The 20,152-nt window shown below is 38.6% G+C and overlaps 2 protein-coding genes across 10 annotated transcripts in view; both read right to left on the bottom strand.

Annotated features, from left to right (window-relative positions):
* Positions 1–937: 937 nt before the first annotated feature.
* Positions 938–11,108, bottom strand: LOC119742590. 2 transcript variants are annotated; one of them, XM_038218695.1, is made up of 5 exons: positions 10,979–11,108; positions 9,997–10,060; positions 9,379–9,474; positions 7,578–7,752; positions 938–3,053 (listed from the first exon to the last, which is right to left on the bottom strand). In XM_038218695.1, the coding sequence occupies exons 1-4, from the start codon at positions 11,104–11,106 to the stop codon at positions 7,579–7,581; spliced, it is 462 nt and encodes a 153-aa protein (XP_038074623.1). In that variant the 5' UTR covers positions 11,107–11,108; the 3' UTR covers positions 938–3,053; position 7,578. The 2 variants fall into 2 exon arrangements, with proteins under 2 accessions (XP_038074623.1, XP_038074624.1); XM_038218696.1 differs by having other exon boundaries at positions 7,569–7,752.
* Positions 11,109–12,590: 1,482 nt separating this feature from the next.
* LOC119742589 (balbiani ring protein 3-like) overlaps positions 12,591–20,152 on the bottom strand; it is a 38,148-nt gene continuing 30,586 nt past the window's right edge. For all 8 annotated transcript variants that reach the window (XM_038218689.1, XM_038218690.1, XM_038218686.1 and 5 more), the window contains 4 exons: positions 16,027–16,179; positions 15,189–15,344; positions 14,151–14,238; positions 12,591–12,681 (listed from right to left, as the gene is read on the bottom strand). In XM_038218689.1, the coding sequence (XP_038074617.1) occupies positions 12,606–12,681; positions 14,151–14,238; positions 15,189–15,344; positions 16,027–16,179 (473 nt within the window). In that variant the 3' untranslated portion in view covers positions 12,591–12,605. The remainder of the gene's footprint in view (positions 12,682–14,150; positions 14,239–15,188; positions 15,345–16,026; positions 16,180–20,152) is intronic.

The following is a 20,152-nucleotide window of genomic DNA, read 5'->3' on the forward strand; positions in this document are numbered from 1 at the left end:
TTTAATTGCAAATGTTAACATGTGCCTTCAAAACATCACTTTAGTGAAATATCACCGAGATTGTCACCTCAGGGAATGATACTGGTCACCCCCTCAGAGAAAAGAAGTTAGTTTCGTTTTGGTATCTCACCTTCCAATTAAGCCGATCCTAAACTGATCTAATTGCGCCAAGTTCGTGTGTAGTTTACCAAACCGACGTCGGTCGATGAGTGATTGCAGTTGCAGTTCTATTTCCCAAGAACGCTTACTCATGTTTATTGTGCTTATGTATTATTCAACATGTGGGATGGGGGGGGGGGGGGGGGGGTAGGGAAGAGAGAATACAGTTTGCTCGTGCGAGGGAGCCTTGACGGCTAATCGATTCACCACCCTCGTCCCTATAGCGCGGAGCAGTACGCTACTTCTCACCCTGGTACATGTATTATATTAAATAAACACAGTTTTTGAATGGTTGAATTTGGCGCAGGGGCGCCAAAATACTTATACACGCACGCGCACGAACAAAGCCTTTTGGGTGGAGATGGTGATAGCCTGTTGTTGGGATCTATTACTTGCGAGTGTAGTTCACGATTGCCTGAAAGAGTTTCAAGGAAAGTCATTTTTTGAGCCATGAATTACATGAAACTATGAGTGGTTATCACTGTGGTGTTGACTTAGCTCATTAAAACGAAATCTTGCGATACCGCATAAAACCGCGCGGTTCAAACCTTCAGGAACTGCTTCTGGCCCCAAGGGGTGTGGTTTATGGAAACAGGTGGCCGTGCGTGTGGAAAATTGCTGGATCGTGAAAGTTTCGAAAAGTTGGATGGTGAGGGGGCGGGGCGTAATGATTTAACGATAATGTGGGTCATCGAGTGACACTCAACAAAATGAATCGCTAGACCTACACCGTTAATAGCTCGTCGACACTTACAATAATGCATACAAGTATAGCGTCTCTCATGACATATGCCAAAGCCTTTATTAGTTCTAAGAGGTACAAAATTAAAAAAATATATGTATATTTTCTAAACTTTAGGCAAAGAGTTCAGGTTACATTTGGTTCTTCTATAAAGTGCTGAATATTTTCAATTTGAAGTGTCTATGGAAAACGTGCCTTTCTCTTCCAGTTCTACTAAAGGCATACACTGTTATTTGCATTGCATTTTTTTTTATCATATTCATTCAACTAAAATTCGGTTAACTCAATTCAAGTCTCAAATTAAAAAAAAAGTTGATACTAAACGGGCGACAACTATTACCAGTTTTGAAACTGACATCTTCGAGGTGGGAATGGATAAGTTTATATTTTGTATTTTTCATAAAGGAGATTGGGACCAGCCTCTTATCTTCGCCCTAATACCCTCTCCAATCTTCCCGAGGTTTTTGCATGTTAAGACCCCCCCCCCCCTAAATTGTTGTGCCCCAACCATGCCAACATTTCAAAAATCATGCCTTAGAAAATCTATTTCTCCTTCCCAGATTTCGTCACATACCTCCAGGGTTTTCCTACACACAATGCACAGAAACGTCCAACAGTATCCCATTCATGTCCTTCAATGTTTTTGTTGTTGACCTTTTTGTACTACATGTATTGAATATTCTAACAAATTAAAGTATTAAAGTGATGAACAGGTATGCTTCATAATTATAAACGGATACATAATAATACCTATATTTCCCACACCTTAAGATCTATCAGGGTTCCTGCGCCTTATTAAGGCCATATGAATGATTCCATAACTTTCCCATGCCCTTTCCATGACCAAATTATAAAAAAAATTCATGACCTAGTTAATCATCGAAACTGCAAAATGTTAATTGTACTCAGGAAAGTGCTCAACAGAAACAGAAAACAACCAAGTAAAGCATGTCTTTTGAAATGAAAACGCTTGTATTAGAGGCATTTGCCGGATTTTGACGGGCGTAATAATGTCCAATGCTAAATTTAGAATTTCCAACATTCAAAATCTAAAATAAATTGGTCCTCCCAAAATTCCATGACTTTTGTCGTTTTGATCAATTTTGTCCAGGCCTGGAAATTGAAAATATAATTCCACGACTTTCCCAAGATTTTTTTCTAGGCCGCAGGAACTCTGATCTTTACATAATTAATAGGCCTACAGCGTAGGTTTTCGTAAAAAGATAAACGTACATTGGTTACATAAAAGTCCATGACAAATTATTTACAGCTTTTCTTGTGTTTCTCTCCATCAGATGACAAATCCTGGAGAAAAGTCACGAAAAATCAATGCAGTTTTCTCTTGGAGCAGAAGACATGAAACTAATGCACTTTATTTTTCCTTTTCCTTTGATGTAGTCACGCACTTGTCAGAGGGTATTTGTAAGTTTTAATACAGAAGTAACTATTCGCCTCACATGAACGTCTTAATGAAAAACATAAATCTTTTTAAAAATATATCACCTTAAAAAGAATAACATTTCAAATTGAGTACTGATACCTTTTTTCTACACAAAATATCACAATATTTTATAAGTATTTAATATAATTCATGAACTACGTACTATACTAAAAGTTTTACTGTTTCATATATATTTTTCTCTATTATAGGGCTCTTGCTGAAATTCCATAAGTTTTACTATTTTATTTTTTGTATATATTTGTTCTATTATAGGGCTCTTGCTGCAATTCCATAAAAATGTAATTATTAATGATTTAAGGGTACAATGTTGATGAACTCTGGTTGTGTCCCGAAAACAAATGTTCAAATTTGAGGTGTTTTTTTTAGCATTATTATAAAGTGATGAGCGTTCCTATGAATCAAAAACAAAAATGGCTCATAATCAAAAACAGATGAAACAATGTTTTTTTTCTGTATTGATTTCTTCATTATTGGACTGGTGCTTTCCTTTTTTTCTTCTTTTTTTTACAAAAACACAGTTCTCTCGCTAGTTCATCTGCTGATGAAAATCCATTAAATGCTTTACATGTGTATGGAATATAGGGACATACATTATGAACTTTAAGCAATAATTCTACATTAAGGCTTTGTATGTTTTACAGTTGGAAGCATTGTCATACAAGTTGAATTCCAGGTTCTCCAGTTTCCTCACTGTTTGGGGAAAAAGTAAAACACAGCACCAATCAAAACTTACTGAGAGGCAAAATCTCAATGACAAAGTCTGACTTTAACTGTAATAGACTTTTTGCACAAGTATCCGCTTAACTGTTACGGAGAGAGTTGGGGGATACTACTGGGAGCCATATCGTCAGCGAGTGTTGATGCAAAGATCCCAGCAGGCACCGACCGTCAGACTGACGTTGTATAATGGTTGTTTTATGGTCGCAACGTCGGATCAACCATACATAACCGAAAAACAACGTTGTTTTAGTCGACCAAAAGCCGACGTTGTCATTATAACGTCTGCCAGACGTTGCTTTAGTGTCGACAATTTAACGTCAGAATTTAACGTAACAACAACGTCGAAATATAGTTGGAATTTGGTCGGGAATATTACCAAACGTAATTTCAACCATGGTATGACGTTGTTTTGTCAACGTCTATACAACTGACTGAAAAACAACGTTGTATTATTGTTATTTTTGCGTTTCCCTTCGCGACGTCGCAATTATGTCATGTTTTCAACCAAGATATGACGTTTGCTTTCTAACGTCGTTTCAACAACTCAAAAAACGACGTTGAATTATGGTTGGCCGTCGGTTATAATATCCGACGTCGTACTTATGTCATGCTTTTGACTAAAATGCAACGTCCGTTTTTGACGTTTTTTCAACGACTCAAAAAGTGACGTTGAATTATGGTCGGCTGTTGGTTATAATATATGACGTCGTTATTTGGTCATGTTTTTAACCATTATTTTACGTCCGTTTTCTAACGTCGTGTCAACGAATCAAATAATGACGTTGTTTTCCGGTCGTTTGATGGTTATAATATTTAACGTCATTATTAAGTCACGGTTTTACCCAAACTATAACGTCAGTTCTCTGACGTCTTTTCAGCGACTCAAAAATGACGTTGGATTATGGTCAGCCGCTGGTTATAATATTTGACGTCATTTTTAAGTCATGTTTTCAACCATGATGTTACGTTCGTTTTCTAACGTCGTTCCAATGACTCAAAATCGACGTTGTATTGTGGTTGGCTGTTGGTTATAATATCTGACGTCGTATGCTTTCAACCAAAACACAACGTCTATTATCTGACGTCATTTCAACATCTTACAAAGCGACGTTGAATTGTGGTCGGCTGCTGGTTATAATATATGACGTCGTTATTAGGTCATGTTTTCAACCATGATATTACGTCCGTTTTCTAACGTCATTTCAACGAATCAATTAATTACGTTGATTTTTGGTCAGTGGATGGTTACAATATTTAACGTCATTGTTATGTCATGGTTTTACCTAAAATATAACGTCCGTTTTCTGACGTCTTTTCAGCAACTCAACGTTGAATTGTGGTCGGCTGTTGGTTATTTACATTACGTCGACAGTGTCATGGTTTCGACCAAAATATAACGTCTATTTTGCACTTAATTTATTCAGCAAATAAAAAAAAGTCATTAAACCGGAATGCATGTGCAACGTAGTAATTCCCAAACGAAATTATCGGACGCCTTTTTAATTTGAACGACTAAAAAAAAGACGTTGAATTATGGTCACCTAGCTGATGGTTATAAATTTGATGTCCAATCGTTATCATCATTGTTTTAACCGAAATATATCGTCCATTTTGAAGATTTTTCCACTGAGCCGCAGCGCGCGCCTACTATAACTACTTGGCCCAGAGCCAAGTGCCGCGCGCGAAAAAACCATATAGCCAAAACATATTAGGCCTACACGTAAGCATATGTATGCCCTGTGCGTGACCTTGCATTCCAACGAACTCCACTGCTGTACGAGTCTGGCCAGTTTGAATCATCCGTTAAACCAACAGTCACAACTGAAGCAGCTTTGGGAAGAGACATGTTGGCCCAAAATGAACAAGGTTTTTGGCACCTTTTCTGCACAATATTGTCAAGATTCGGTTCTGCGATGGAGTGCAGTTAACATTGGAGATGTTCCCACCCCTGATCTATAACTCCAAGTCAAGATACGACATCAAGATATAGGACAAGCACAAGTAAAGATTTCGATTGAACCGCAAGCAAGATGATCTGATTTTGCCATGTCTGAAAATGGTAAGTTTCAAACGCGAATGTTTCCGAGTTAGTGATTTGCAATTTCTTTGAAGGTCAAAAGTTTGGAAATTGTATCTTTATTATTATTATGTACCCTACTAGTCATGTCAGTTTTAACTTTAAAATTCCATCAAAATACCTTAACTTCATTGTAGAAAGTTATTAATGTTAGACTAGATGTTGGATGCTATTGTCATTCCTTATCTTAAAAAGAAAGTTACACTAACGATGCCCTTTGTTTAAACATTGAAGATGTAGAAAATCCAAACTAATCAGCAGTCATGCTAGTTCTACCTGCTTTCTATCATCACGTCCAATCTTAATTAGGCCTAGGAAAAATGAGGTCATTCTAAAGCATATCTCATTATGAGACGACTTTCCACACGTACTGTGTTGATTGAAGATTTAGAATATTAAATTTATTGTGAATTTAACCGCCCCGCAACATATTCCGCATCCATCACTAACTCAAACGATCGAAACGTCTCTTTCATTTTGATGCTGATATTTTGAGACAAATACGTTTTCAATCTAGTTTACGGTGTTCAGAGTTTGGGAATCACGTATAACGATACATTATGCCACTTTTCTTTTGTCGTGTACTCTATTTCATGTTTTATTAATACCAGTATTTACTATAAAATTGGTTTGTTGTAGTCTTTGCAAAGCGCTTAGAAACACGGCGTACGAAGCGCTATTAATGTTAATTTTTATCCTTGTAAAGAAAGTTACGGTGCTTGCAATTTTGAATTCTTCATTAATTAATTTCAGTAAAATTCGTTTCTTGGAATCGCATGAAATCGCCCATTAGAATTAAAATAGGCCTATGCTTCGACTTGTCTTCTTCATACATGTAAGAATTATTTTTAATCCTTTTTTTGGATTTCTAAAAATTAAACTGCTGCTGTAAGTTCAAAGAATCTGTTTTGTTTTAATTATTTACGAGTCACCATTATTTGAAAAATGTGTTGGTATTCAAGAAAATTAACAATGTTGTTCATTTTTTTTCCTTTTCCAGCTCTCTGCTTTGGTCAGTTGAGGGAGACGAATACACTACCCAAGCCCTACTTTACGTGGCCCCATGCACCATCAGGATCAACATCAACCGCCTGATGTCTTCTATACCTGCACAAATATTCACAAAAGAGATTAGAGATCATGTCTGTGTTGGTTGTGATTCCGCGTGGTAATGAAATCTGATGCCAAAATTGATCGGCCTATTAACATTGAACATTTGAAGCGTCTAATTGACATTATTTAAGCCTGTCAGACTGACGCCACTATTTTGAATATTGACTAACTTTAGAAAACTTACTTTTTGCACTGTTATTTCGGTTGTGTACTATAAGAACCTAGCCAACCAGTTTATTAAAAAAAATGAACAAGTTGTGTAATATTATACACAAGTTGTGTAAACAACGGTTTACACAACAGGTTGCTAGCTTCATATATTACACAACCGTTTGATTTTTACACAACCGAAATAACAGTATTCAATGTCTACAAAAATAACATTTGCAACCATGTACTGGCCTAACTTCAATCATGGAATTCAAACATTGAAAGGACGTTATTACGACGGTCAGATAGACGTCAATTTTGACCTCACACAGACGTTATAATTTGGTCATTTTTCGACGTCTAAATAACTTCAACCGCGACGTCCTGTCGACGTCCATTCAACCAGACAAATCATGGTCAGACTGACGTCATAATTTGACTATATATGGACGTTAGATTTCGGTCAGGTTTTCGACGTCTAAATAACCTACTTTTTCAACCATATTCTGACCTAAATTCAACCAACAATCTGACGTCCTGTAGACGTCCATGTAACCAGTTAATCATGGTCAGACTGACGTCATAATTTGACTATAATCGGACGTTAGTTTTCGGTCATGATTAGCAGTTAATCATGGTCAGACCGACGTCACAATTTTGACCACATATCGACGTTAGAATTTGGTCAGGTTTTCAACGTCTAAAAAACTTACACTTACAACCACTACGGCAACCAAAAAACAACGTCGGAGTTGGTCGGAATCTGACGTCAGATAGACGTTAAATCGACCAAAAATGCCTGCTGGGATGCTACCGGTTAATGCCACTATGCCACATCGCGCTACTGCACCACAAGATGCTACTGCGCCAAATTGCGCAGTACGCGCCTTGCGGGCCCCAATCTCCATATAAGGAGATATTTTTGTAGTTGTACTCCCGACATCCACATACCATAAACATAGCTTGAGGGGTGTTTCACAGAACATGAAGTAAAATTGTTAAACACAATCATTGGAAATTAATGACTGCTGACTTGTGACTTTTTGACTGAAAGGTATTTGTGAATGGGAGTAAATGTGTACTTGGCCGGAATTACACAAAAGGGGGCATTTTCTTGGACTTGCCCAAAAAATGAACCAACTTACGATACGTACATCACAGAGATGACATGATCATGATCACTATGCCAGCCATGACACCGATGGCACTGTACACAGGTCCTGCTGCTGCCATGCCTGGCATTTCCTCCAAGGGTGCAGACTGGAAAGAGTCTGGCTTGGCCTGCACTTCCTCACCCTCATACACAAAGCCAAACCTACCCATGGACACCTAGAAATATTAGACAAAAGGGTTACTATTCATCACATCCGTGTAAATCAGAGTGGGTTGTTTTTTAATGCCATCCTAAAGGCAAAAAAAAAACCCCAAAATAGTCGGTCTCTGGTCGGTGATTTAAATCATGTGCGTCATTTTTTTTTTTCTTCAAATTTTCTGCGTTAGCTACAACAGCGATCTCTATTGCCGCACAAGCTTAAATGTTTGTACCAAGGAGCACCCATGATGGAGGACACCAAGGTATATGAGGAGCAAAATAGAACCCACCTTGTCTGTACAACTCAAACTTAGAAAAAAACAAAAAACAAAAAACAAAACAAAAATCGAATCTCTTCCCCTGCCATGCCTTTTACACAGGCTAGTCACCCACAGTCAGATCACATTTCAAGCAAGCACTGTGACTAGTCAAATTCAGTCAACTGACAAAAGCAGGCAAGTGGTTGGCACAGCTGGCAATATCAATGACCTGCAGTCAAAGCATAGCTGTACATGTATCAAGTTACATAAACAGTCAATCCTGCTTTATGTATGCTGGGAGCTCTTTACCTGTAAAACACAGTAATCACTTGATCGATTTTGACTGAAAGGACAACTTTGCTCAGTGTGTATGTTTGCATAGGAGGCCAGGTTATAAGGTACACGAACGTTTGTTTTTCCTGCATTGTTTTTCATGCGCAGCAATAAAATTGCTCTAAATCTGAAAGAAAGGTGCATAACAACTAACGTGTTGAACTTTCAGCTCAGTGGATACCATACAATTTGAGAAAACAGAGAAACTGTATAATAATATTGCCCAGTTTTGGGGTCTTGTAACTGGATTCCATTGCTAATGCATATAAAAAGCTGTGCACGCCGGCACATGTTCTGGTACCACCTTCAATGGCTGGTTTCTTCTGACTGATACCACTTCAGGTGAAACAATTTCATTGAGTATTTGGTACCAGTTCTGTCTTCGATTTGAACAAGGATTTTCTCTAAAATCAGGTGGTCCTTTTCTGGCTAATTACAAATGTTGCTATACCTGCCTTTAACCCGGACAGTCCTGAATCCTCAAATTTCAATACGATTTTGTATACCCCCAGGGAGTTAGGGTTAATGAATAATCCACTCATCTTGCCCTTTTTATGAATTAATTACTGTATGCGCAATTTATGATCAAGTAGTTTTATTCAAGTTTTTCACTATTTGCCCGACTCGGCCTGTTGTCCTCTGACTGATTGAGTCACTGACTGATTGACTTACTCCCCGACTGAGTTTTGACTAACTGCCTAACTCCCCTGTGGGATTTACAAACTGGCACTTGTATTTGGTTTATAGTTCCATTCAACCTTGATAAACAAAACTTCTTAGAGCTACTTAAGTTGGTTCAGTGACTGTTTGTTGGATCCGGTGTCTGAGAAAAAAATCCAAGGTTTTTTTTCCTTCCACCACTAAAACTTATCTTAACCCTAACCGTCCTGAATCCACCAAATTCAATATAATTTTTCACACACTCAATGTGCTCCCCCTCTAGTCACCTTTACCTACATGACCTACAGTGCACTACTAATGAATGGTTGATTTCATTACGAGGCAAAATAAAAATCAAACAATGAAATAATACTGGAAAAAGCAATTCACCTCAGTTTCCATCATGTCAACGGCATCCTCAACATTGACATCACTGGTTGCATCGCTCGACACCTTGAAATCAACAATGACGCTTCCCCTGCGCAGCTGTAAAAATAAAAACGTGACAAAAATACAAAGTATTAACTACTGATTCAACAGAGTTTTATTGCAAAAACAAAGTCATCCGGACACACGTCAAGTGTTCAGCTACTTAAATATATCATGACAAAAGCATTCTGCTGTTCATTCCTTGTTGGTTTATTTGTGACTGACTCAGGCACTAAGAAAAGAGTAAAATTTCTCATCAGAGTCCAATTTCTTGGTCTGCTTACCGTTAGCAAAACATCCCTACCTACTGTAGCAGAAAAATTCCGTGCTAACGGTAAGCGTATTTTATTGGCTAGCGAGAAATTTTGACTTCTGCGCATGAGTACATCCTGTAACTAAGGATTCTGTGCTTACAGGGTCAGCACATGATTTTTCTGCTGGCGTGGTTAGTGCGGAATTCTGTGGTTAGCAAAGCCAAGAAATTGTGTCCAGGCTGCTACTGTTGATAGGCAAGGTTCAATCCAACCTCTGAAATCTCCAAAATATCAAAATTGAAAAAACAAAAAAATCACAGCAAACCTTGAAATCCCTCATGGCATTTGCTGGGAGGCCAAATTGCATCGCCAGGAACATCTTCAGTTTGCTGAAAAGAAATGAAATATTACTTTGTTTTAGGGAGAGCATTATAAAACTAATGTGACTTCATACTGAACTAGGTACATGTATGCTGAAAATTGTTTCCTAACATTTCCTTTCTGAATCTATGCATATATTATAGTTGGGTCTATAAGAGCAAACAATGCGATCTGTTCTAAATTTCTGGAGTGATAATTGGAAAACGCTTCAAAGCTATCAATGTTTTTTAAATTTCAATTCTTGTGTTTCTTCAAAAGTGTGGTTGGTTGGGTCAAGGAAAATAATTGAAAATTGAAATTCCCTTTTCAGTTATAAAACAACCAGCTCTACCATCTGCCTAGTACTGTGCACACATGTTCGCTCCATTTTTTTCTCAAACCTGTCTCCATATACAGATGCGGTTGAGTGTGCAATCCTTACAGTACCATGGGGAAGAGGTTGCTTTTTTTCATCAGGGTATAAACCAGTCACAAAGTAGACTTCATATGTCTCGCTAGGCATGCGTATTAGTGGGCCTTGCGGAATCGAATGGAGTGGAGATTATGCCAAACATTACCCATCTCTCTCTCCCACTGAACATCCGCACTGTGATGTGTGCCTAAAACCTGAGTTCCCCTCCCCTTAAAGAGATGTCCTTAATACAATCAAAACTTTAATTACGCTGTCTAAAAATTGGGGATATTTTTCACCCAAAAAAATCTTTCTTGGCTTTCCATTCCTCAATCAAAAATTTAAATTTAGATATACATTACTGATATTTCGAGGGGTCTCAGGTAGCAATAAGTAGTAAATGTAATCAACTATGCTGAGGCTTTACCAAGTTGTCTTACTGTTCAAGATTAGATTGGTAATCAAGATCCATACGGATCAATTAAGTCCACAGGTTCCGCAGGTTTTTATGGGAATTCTTTATTAAGTCACTTACCCAATAAAGTTGTCCTTCCTCTGCATGATGCGGTCGAATGTCGCATTCAAAGTCAATGAAACCTGGATCACCTTACTGCAGAGAATAACAAGCAGCACCAGGTGAGAAACAATTACACATCCATGCATGAAAGAAGTGTATTGATATTTTTTTTACATGTATGACCTAATGTGTGTTTCCAAGCTACAATGTTAAATTTTTCAAGAAAAGAATACTTACTCTGTTGTTTGGATGATAACAGATGTAATAGTATGGTAGATGAGCATGAAATAGAAAAGAGATGATGTAGATCAGTAAAATGTTCATCAAATTAATAATACAGCATTTACTGCTGTGGAGAACTTGCAACACAGCTAGACTATAAAACACAAAGGGTATGTACGTGTGTGTATGTACATACACATTCCAATCGTGGACCTTGAACAATAGAGGACGGTAGGGTCTATGTCTGACTGAAGGTCCACTTTAGATGTGTGTGTAAAAAACATATGGGAGGTCTTCCTAACAAGTTAAAGTATAAACATAAGAGGGACAAGAGTGGGTCCACGCTTGAAGGTGTTTAAGGTGACTGAATGCCTGGCTGTGCGTGTTTATGGTGTAAATCGAGGACACGTGCAACATCATAGATGAATCAAGGACAGGACCCAAATCGAGGATGACCTCGATTAGAAAACGTGTACAAAACCAACAAGATCTGTTGCATATAAGTTAGAGTATAAACAAAGGAAAAGGGGAGAGGAATACTAGAAAACCCTCGATTTACACCATAAACAAACGTGTATGCTCATGTGCGTGTTCACGAGTTGTTCACAAGTTGTTCACGGGCGGATCGCGCACAAAGCGGGCGACCCGCCCGCGAGGCAGGAACAGGCCGCAAAGTGGCCTTCCCCATAAAGCAGCCGGGACACAGCCTCGTTGTACATAATCATCAAAATAAAATATATAAAATAAATGTTAAATGTAGAGCTTATTCAATTCCATTCAAATTGGAACATGTGTATACACATACTGCACTCAACCAAAAAAAAAAGTCCCCCCTTCCAATACCTTTTTATCTAACTCAAAAACTACTGGGCACATCTTGCTCAAGTTACGACCGATTAGTACAGAAATTCCTTAGCAATCCAGCCATACTCTTTATTTGGCCCAAAACGGTAATAATGTGTACGAATTCATGCAATTTATGACAAATTAAACCGAAAACAGTTGCACTTTTGTATACGTGCATGTTGCGGTTCACACTCACTTACAAGTGTACAAAAGTGCAACTTTTTTATCGGTACCACTTGTCATAAATTGCATCATTTTGTACACATTATCACTGTTTTCGGCCAAACTGGATTGCTAAGGAATTTCTGTACTGATCAGTCGTAATTTGAGCAAGATGTGCCCAGTAGTTTTTGAGTTAGACAAAAAAGTATTAAGGGGGGACTTTCTTTTTTGCTTGAGTGTATACCTACATACATAATAATCTGTAGTTTCTCTCTAACTTATTAACCTAATGTAGATCATTGGAGATAATTCTGCTTCAACTTTTAAAGATGTTTAAATCTGGCAGATGAACTGCAGCCGATGTCGAAAAATATTATCTTTACATTCGCACGAGGCGGGCTTAATTGCATATGTTTCAGTGTCTAGTGAATAACAGCCACTTACCACAGTTCCTCTTGGAACATGTCCAAGTCCCCAGTCCGTTGCATACACTGTAAACAAAAAAGAAAATCAGATAAATACGTTTGCGGATGTAATTGGAATGCATGGTGACATATCAAAACAGAGGGCCAACAACGTTTAAACAAAAACATTGTATAAACCAAATGCATTCAGCAGACATTTTTCACGGTTTAGTTTGTTTTTGGTTTTTTTTTGGGGGGGGGGCAGGGGATAATGAAACATCAGGGCAAATCATGCATAATCCCTGCATCATGCATGTCTCTGCATGATTAAAGGTAGGGCAGATCATAAGTCATTTTATTGTTTGAAGCAACAGAAGTGCTCAAAATCTAAAGACGGGAGCAAGTAACCTCATGAAGTTTTAGCTCAGTGAATGCTGTATATTCCGAGAAAACAATATCCATTCTAGGATCTCAGTTTCAATTCAAAAGTTGCCAAGTCAGCGTCCGGGACTCGTTCCCATTCTGCCGACTGCTACTACGCGATGTCACACATGGAAGGAATGAATAATAGCAATTGCGTGCGCGTGTGCGTCGTATCAACGCTTGCGCCAATCCATTCCAGGATTTGTCGAATTACAAACCAACTGCTAACAAAAATTTCCAAAAATGAGTCTTTAGATCCATCTTTGGAAATGGGTTTTCTTCAAAATGACAGCATGCCCGAAAGTATAATTTCACAGGGAGTTTATTGCCATTACTATCTTTCAACTCAATAATCTTTTCAACAATACTTTCATAAGCTACTTTTGGAATAACTGCAAATGATCTACGCTGTATTTCACCCTTATGGAGCAAAAACGCACACACCACAGAGATGGCTGCACTGCAAATTATTCATTATTATAAATTAGGCAGCTAGCTGTTAAAGGGAATGTACATCATTGGCTTTTGCTGTAATTTTCAGAAATGAACTATTTTAGGGGTTAGTATAATAGATAAAATATTGTTACACTGACATGTTTGAAGTTTTGTGTTCGAAAATGCTGGAAAAACCAAGAAAAGCAAAAATGTTCAAGTAGTCTGGTTCCCTGACTCCACTAAAGATAAAATGGATCCATTTATAGATGCCGGAAAATTGTAAGGTAAGGGAACCAGTTTAGCTGACCTGCACCCGTTCATGAACATGTAACAAATAAGCAAACAAAATTTGGACTGAAGAAATGGTAAATTTTGAGCAGTACTTGAGCAGCAGTAGTTTTTCCAACGGTGGTCGGCCGACCACTGTTGGAAATGTATACAAAAATACCATTTTCTTGAAAATGACTTCACACCAGGTGCCATAATTTTACAGGATGCTTTAGACTGTCATTTACCAACATCCTAGCAAGGTATTTCGTAAAAACTTGGTAGTTTTATTTTTCGATGTTTGCAAATGTTGTATATTCCCTTTAATCTAAGAAAACATACATACACGATAAGAAAGCAGTGTATTATCAGAATTCTTCAATTTAAATTTTTCGGTAGTCCATTAGGGGGAAAAAAGAGTGATTATTCACCACTGGTTGCAGCCATCTGATGAGTCCACGATTGCCCCACTTTCATACCATCCATCGGCACCACCCAACGCCTTGCAGAACGTTTTCCCTTGAAGAGATAAAAAGGTAGGTGTTAAGGTCTATTTTACACATACGCAATTCTGTCGCAACGATATTGCCGTGCAGCAATGTCTGCGACGTTTGGTGTCACGCGACAAAATCACTTTGAATTAAATTCAAAAACGCGCAAGAAATCACACTCTTTCGTATATTTGTATTTATAAAAAAAAAATGTGACATTGTCGCGTGACGAAGTCACGTACATGTAATTGAGCTTTAGGTTACAGTTCAACAACCAATTAAGTATAGAAAGTACCAAAGAGAGATCAGAAATCATAGTAAGGATAGAAATAGTGAAGCTGCTTTGGGTACATTGATAAAAATCCATCATTACGTTGTTACGCCTAAAAGGGCTGGGTGGGGGGGGGGGGAGGGCGATAGGGCGCCCATTTACTTTTTAGCCTTGAGTCTTGCGCAGGTCTCGATACCAAAACCATAAAATTCCGACCATGGGTTACCGTGCAGCGAAAAAGTTTTCGCCGCTGCTTGCTGTGAAAACTGAATTTCCCATTATGTAGTGTACACAAAGCAGAATTACCGGTACCAATTGGTGCATATGAATAATTAATTAGCTGATAATTCCAAAACCCTTCGACCTATAGTCATGAATTTCTTGGGTATGTTCATATTAAGTTGTTCTTTGCATGCACCAAGTTTCACAATTTTTCGGCGCTCAATGGCCAGATGGTCAAAAGAACCCGGCTCCTTTAGGGTTAAGCAAATACAACTAAATTTCATGAAAATGACCCTCAGTGAATTTCTCATGTTTCCACGACTCTGTCGTGAGGCAGGATAGTTGAGGACCTCCAGTGCATGTAGGGGCCATTAAAAAAAAGCTGATGACAAGGAGATGTGGTCAATGACTGTGGTCAACTAAAACAAAACTTGTCGCTCCCTCCCCCTTTTGAGTTAATTCAGTTCTTCAAAGAGCCCTCTCACCTGCGCAGCTTACTGCCTCCAGGTCCTGGTTGAAAAACCTGGGACGACACCGTCCGCACTTGTCAGGTGCACAGGTTGCATCGGGGACAGATGGGCAGGTAGCAAACTCACACGGATCAAACTCACAGATCTCTGGTAGTTCTTCCTCGCACATGACTGCAGGTATCATGTCATTGGAGTTATCATTAACATAGACAGATATTTAATAACTGCTCATTATCAATTAGACAGGGAGGTGAACTTATCAATTATCCCATGGGCGCGAGTAGAACACGAAAATATCACAGTGCATTTGTGTCCCACATACCACGAGGCTGACGACTGAGTGGTGTGTTGGACACAGACGCACTACATGACGCCGACGGTCACCCAAAGGTGCATGATTTTTAAGCTTGATCGAGATTTTCGAACACACTACTGTAGCGCTATCTCAGCAACACTCCCGTCGGCCGGAAGTGGCTTACATCACATTACATTGCACTTACAAAGTCTGCCATTGAGCACTTTTCTTCCGATTCAGTTCCCGCCCTTGACTACTAGATTTTGGAAGCTGGGCCTCTTTGCCGTGATGGCTACTCTTGGAATTATTCACCTGATCTGATCTCTGTGAGATATTTCTTGGCCAAATTTAAGACCGTGTTCTTTTATCTGTTCATAATTAGCAAAAGCACCCAAGAGCCAATTAATTAAAGAGAAGTCTGAAGTCCGATGATTGCCGTGTTCAAACAGCCTCCCCTCCTCCTAAACTGGTGGACAGATCTCCCCCTCTGACTAATACAGCAGGGTCGACCACTACATGAACGTAAAGAAACGCAAAGGGAATTTGCAATACAATTACCTTCTGGGCGAGGGACCAGACACATATGTTCCTCACATCCAGCTTCGCAACATCTCTTGCGTCCTGGGCAGTTATGGTCACCAGTGCACGACTTCTGCATACAGTTGCTTTCCAATCCTGGTGGCACCATCGGACAGACTCCAACTTTCTCCACTGTATCATGTAAAGAAAATCAACTTTTTTTTAAACGCAATTGAGTACAGAATGAAATGAATGAGTAAGATGAAAACTAAACATCAGCTTGCCATACAACAAGTACCAAGTGGTACAACCCACCCCACGGCTGCCGGGTAGCAGCGAGGCCGGGTAATGTATGAAGACGGCTATACGGCACCGTCCGTGCACCCGGGCCGTACCTCTACAATAATTTTCATCATGGCTTACAGCAGTATGAATTTATTTCTGCTCACCATAATACTGTTTCCCTCATGGACTCATCAAGGGAAGAATTTCCTCCATAACAACTCATCGGATATTGCTCCAAGGTTAATATCTACATATACTTCTGGACATGATATTCAATTGATATTCAGCATCATCCCCCATCATTACCGTGGAGTCGTGCAAACTTGTACCACACAACCAACAAGACCATTGGCTGACCATACACACTACAGTGGTTTCTTCAACTTATCATGGCTGACATTGTACAAACCAAGTACTAGAAGCTACAAGCGTAAGTTTGGACATGCGCCAATCAGCTATTACTCCAACTGTGTTGCCTCATTCAACATTGAACTGGATGTTTGTGGTGATGTTGAAAGCAATCCCGGTCCAACTGCAAGTGCAAATCTTCTACCACCATCACTACCATCTATCCAGTCCACTCTCACATCTCAACCATCGGCACTATCCGAGACTACATTGGGACTCTCATCCAAGTCTACCCTTAGTGCAGTTCTGTTCAACGCAAGAAGTATTGTCAACAAGTTACTTCTTTTTCAAACTGAACTAGATGTCTACAAATACGACCTGGTTTTCATCACGGAATCCTGGCTAGACAACTCAATACACGATGGAGAACTATCTTCTGATTGTAACTATGCCATTTTTAGAAAGGACCGTAACAGACATGGTGGAGGCGTATTTGTCACAATTGCCAAACATTTATCTCCAGTTCGTAAATATGAGTTTGAACATGTTGATATTGAATTGATTATGATTGAAATACATACTAAACGTGGTAAAGTGTTGCTAGGTTGCCTGTACAGGCCTCCTAGTGCCTCTGTTAAGTTTTTCGATGATTATCAATCTGTTGTAGAAAATATATTACAATTTTCTCAACAGTATGTTGCCATAGTAATACTTGGTGATTTTAACATTGATTCCCGTACACAACCATCATCGGCACGTCTGAATAATATCTCTGATATTCTCAGTTTACAGCAGTTAGTCACATTCACCACTCGTGATGGTAATTCACCTACTGTTCCTGGTTCGGTGATAGATTTGTTATTTACAAACAGACCAGACTTGTTTTCCAATGTTACGCAACATCCCGGACTTGGAAACAGTGATCATAATGGTGTTAAGTTTGATATGTTAACCTCTTATGATTACAAAACTATGAATCGGTCTTTTTACCAGTATAACAAAGCTAACATCGATACCTTATGTGACACTCTCCGTATGGTGCCTTGGGACACTTGCTTTTCTTCAGACAATATTGATGAGATTTGGGGTTATTTTAAAGACCTGTTGTTTGCTGCTGTAAAAGATATTGTTCCTATAGCCAAATGCAAAGGTAGAAAGAAACATCCTTGGATCTCACATGATATCACTATTTTATCCAAAAAGAAGAATAGAGCCTTTAAAGCAGCTATCCGTAACAAAGCTAATCATAACTTATGGGCTAAGTACAAAAAGCTTCGGAATGAGGTCAAATACCGTACTAGACAATCGTATTGTGCTTTTATCAATGACATGGCTACGAATTGTTCAAATAATCCCAAACAGTTCTGGTCTTTTGTTAGTACTCAACGCCGTAAGAGTACGATTACAAGTTTTCAAACTGATAATGGTGTCATCAATGATCCAGTTAATATTGCTCAGAATTTCAATCTCATGTTTCAGAGTAATTTTAGCTGTGACTCTAACAATATCATTGACATATCCTGTGATCATGTTAATTCCGATTTTCGTCTTTGTAACATTTCCACAACCCCAGCTGAGGTTAAAAAACTCCTTTCAGAACTCAACATGCACAAATCCTGTGGGCCAGACGATATATCTCCTATGTTGTTGAATCTAGCTTGTGGGAGTTTAGCCCAGCCATTAGCTAAAATTTTTAACTTGTCGCTTGCCACTGGTGTAGTTCCGCATGAGTGGAAACTAGCAAATGTTGTCCCTTTGTTCAAAACTGGTGACGCTCATGTTATGTCGAATTATAGACCCATCTCACTATGTTCTGTGGTTGGTAAAATTCTTGAAAGGATTATCTGTAAACATCTCATTAATCACATGTATAGAGGGGGGATAATCTCACCTACACAACACGGTTTCTTGCCTAAAAGATCTTGCGTTACTCAATTGACAACTCTTTATCATAGCTGGGCCAATGCTCTTGATGTTTCAAAACCGCCCCGCATTGATGCTATATTTCTTGATTGGTCAAAAGCTTTTGATCGTGTGAGTCACAAAGTTCTTTTGAATAAATTACATAAATACGGTATTTGTGGCTCAATGTTGCACTGGTTTAAGTCTTATCTTTCAAACAGATTACAACGGGTTCAGTTTATGGGTTCATCATCTGACTGGGCTGCAGTTCATTCTGGCGTGCCACAGGGTGCTGTTCTTGCACCTATTCTTTTCAATATCTTTGCTTTTGATTTACCATTTTGCATTCAATCTAATCTCCGTCAGTATGCAGATGACACTGTCTTGTACAGAGTCATTAAAAATCAAGAGGATGAAGTGGCACTCCAGGATGACCTGCAGCACATAAACACTTGGTGTAATCTAAACTGTATGACTTTAAACCCAAATAAGTGTAAATTGATGACTGTGACCAGGTCTAGAAACCCTGTTAAACCACTGTATAAAATTGCTGAAAACACTTTGGAAAATGTGGATAGTTACAAATACTTGGGTGTTATTATCTCCAGGGACTTAAGCTGGAAAACACATGTTAATAAAGTCACTTCCAAAGCCACTAGACTCAACGGATTTATTGGTAGAGTAGTTAAAACTAGAAACCCTAACATTCTGACTTCACTTTATCGCTCAATTAGCAGACCCATACTTGAATACGCAGCTCCAGTCTGGTGCCCTGTTCTTTCGACTCAGCAAAAAACGCTAGAGAAGGTACAGAGGCGATTCACCCGTTTTTGTTTGGGTCTGCCGAGAAGGGTTTTAATTGATTCTGTAAATGAAATTGAATATTCAGACAGGTGTGTCAAGCTGGGTCTGCCTCTTTTAATCAACAGGGTTCATTTTCTTTCAATTACGTTTGTTATTAAATGTTTATATAATAAATTTGACGTTGACACTGACACTCTAATTCCCATTAATTGTAGACATATCGAATCTGTTAAATTTGTCCATCATCGGGCTCGTTCCAATGCTGCCCATCATTCTCTTTTTCACAGATTCCCTAGATTATGGGATGAACTACCGGCCTGCATTAAAGATACAATTATCCATAGTTTATCCTCCTTTACAAATTCTCTCAGAAATCATTTATTAGTCCCTGGCCAGGAGGTCCCTTTGACCAAAACAGTTTAAATTTCTAGATGCCTTGCCCATTCAAATACCTTGCTGCTTGTTTTTTTTTCTCAATTTTATAGTGCCTTTTGCATTATAATTCACTCGAATCTCTCTTACCGAATCTGTATTTTTTAATGCCCATTTGTGCTTTTAAAGTTTTAACTGCTTGTATAGTTCTATATTCTTATACTGTAAGCCATGTTTTAATAATGTCCATTTGTAATGTCCTTTTGTATTGTCTCTTCTTAAATTGTGGCATCAGGAGATTAACTCGATAGTAATTTAGTTTACTTTTTTAAAATCCATCAGGGGTGCTACTTTTTTTTCTTCTCTTTTTCTTGTTCTCTCTCCTAACTGTATGTGCCTGTTTTTGTTTTCTTTACTGTTCTTATTGTCTGTACTTGAATTTTTACCTGTGAAA

Source organism: Patiria miniata, unplaced genomic scaffold (genome assembly GCF_015706575.1).
Source record: "Patiria miniata isolate m_02_andy unplaced genomic scaffold, ASM1570657v1 HiC_scaffold_6, whole genome shotgun sequence".
Classification (NCBI taxonomy): domain Eukaryota; kingdom Metazoa; phylum Echinodermata; class Asteroidea; order Valvatida; family Asterinidae; genus Patiria; species Patiria miniata.

Bases quoted from the DNA above. Each gene is read 5' to 3' on its own strand.
- LOC119742590 (XM_038218695.1), bottom strand. From the start codon at position 11,106: ATGCATGGATGTGTAATTGTTTCTCACCTGGTGCTGCTTGTTATTCTC. The intron at 9,475-9,996 runs GTTTGCTGTGAT...TTATTTTTACAG, and splicing joins ATGCCATGAGGGATTTCAAG to CTGCGCAGGGGAAGCGTCAT. The intron at 7,753-9,378 runs GTGAATTGCTTT...TAATATTTCTAG, and splicing joins TTGACATGATGGAAACTGAG to GTGTCCATGGGTAGGTTTGG.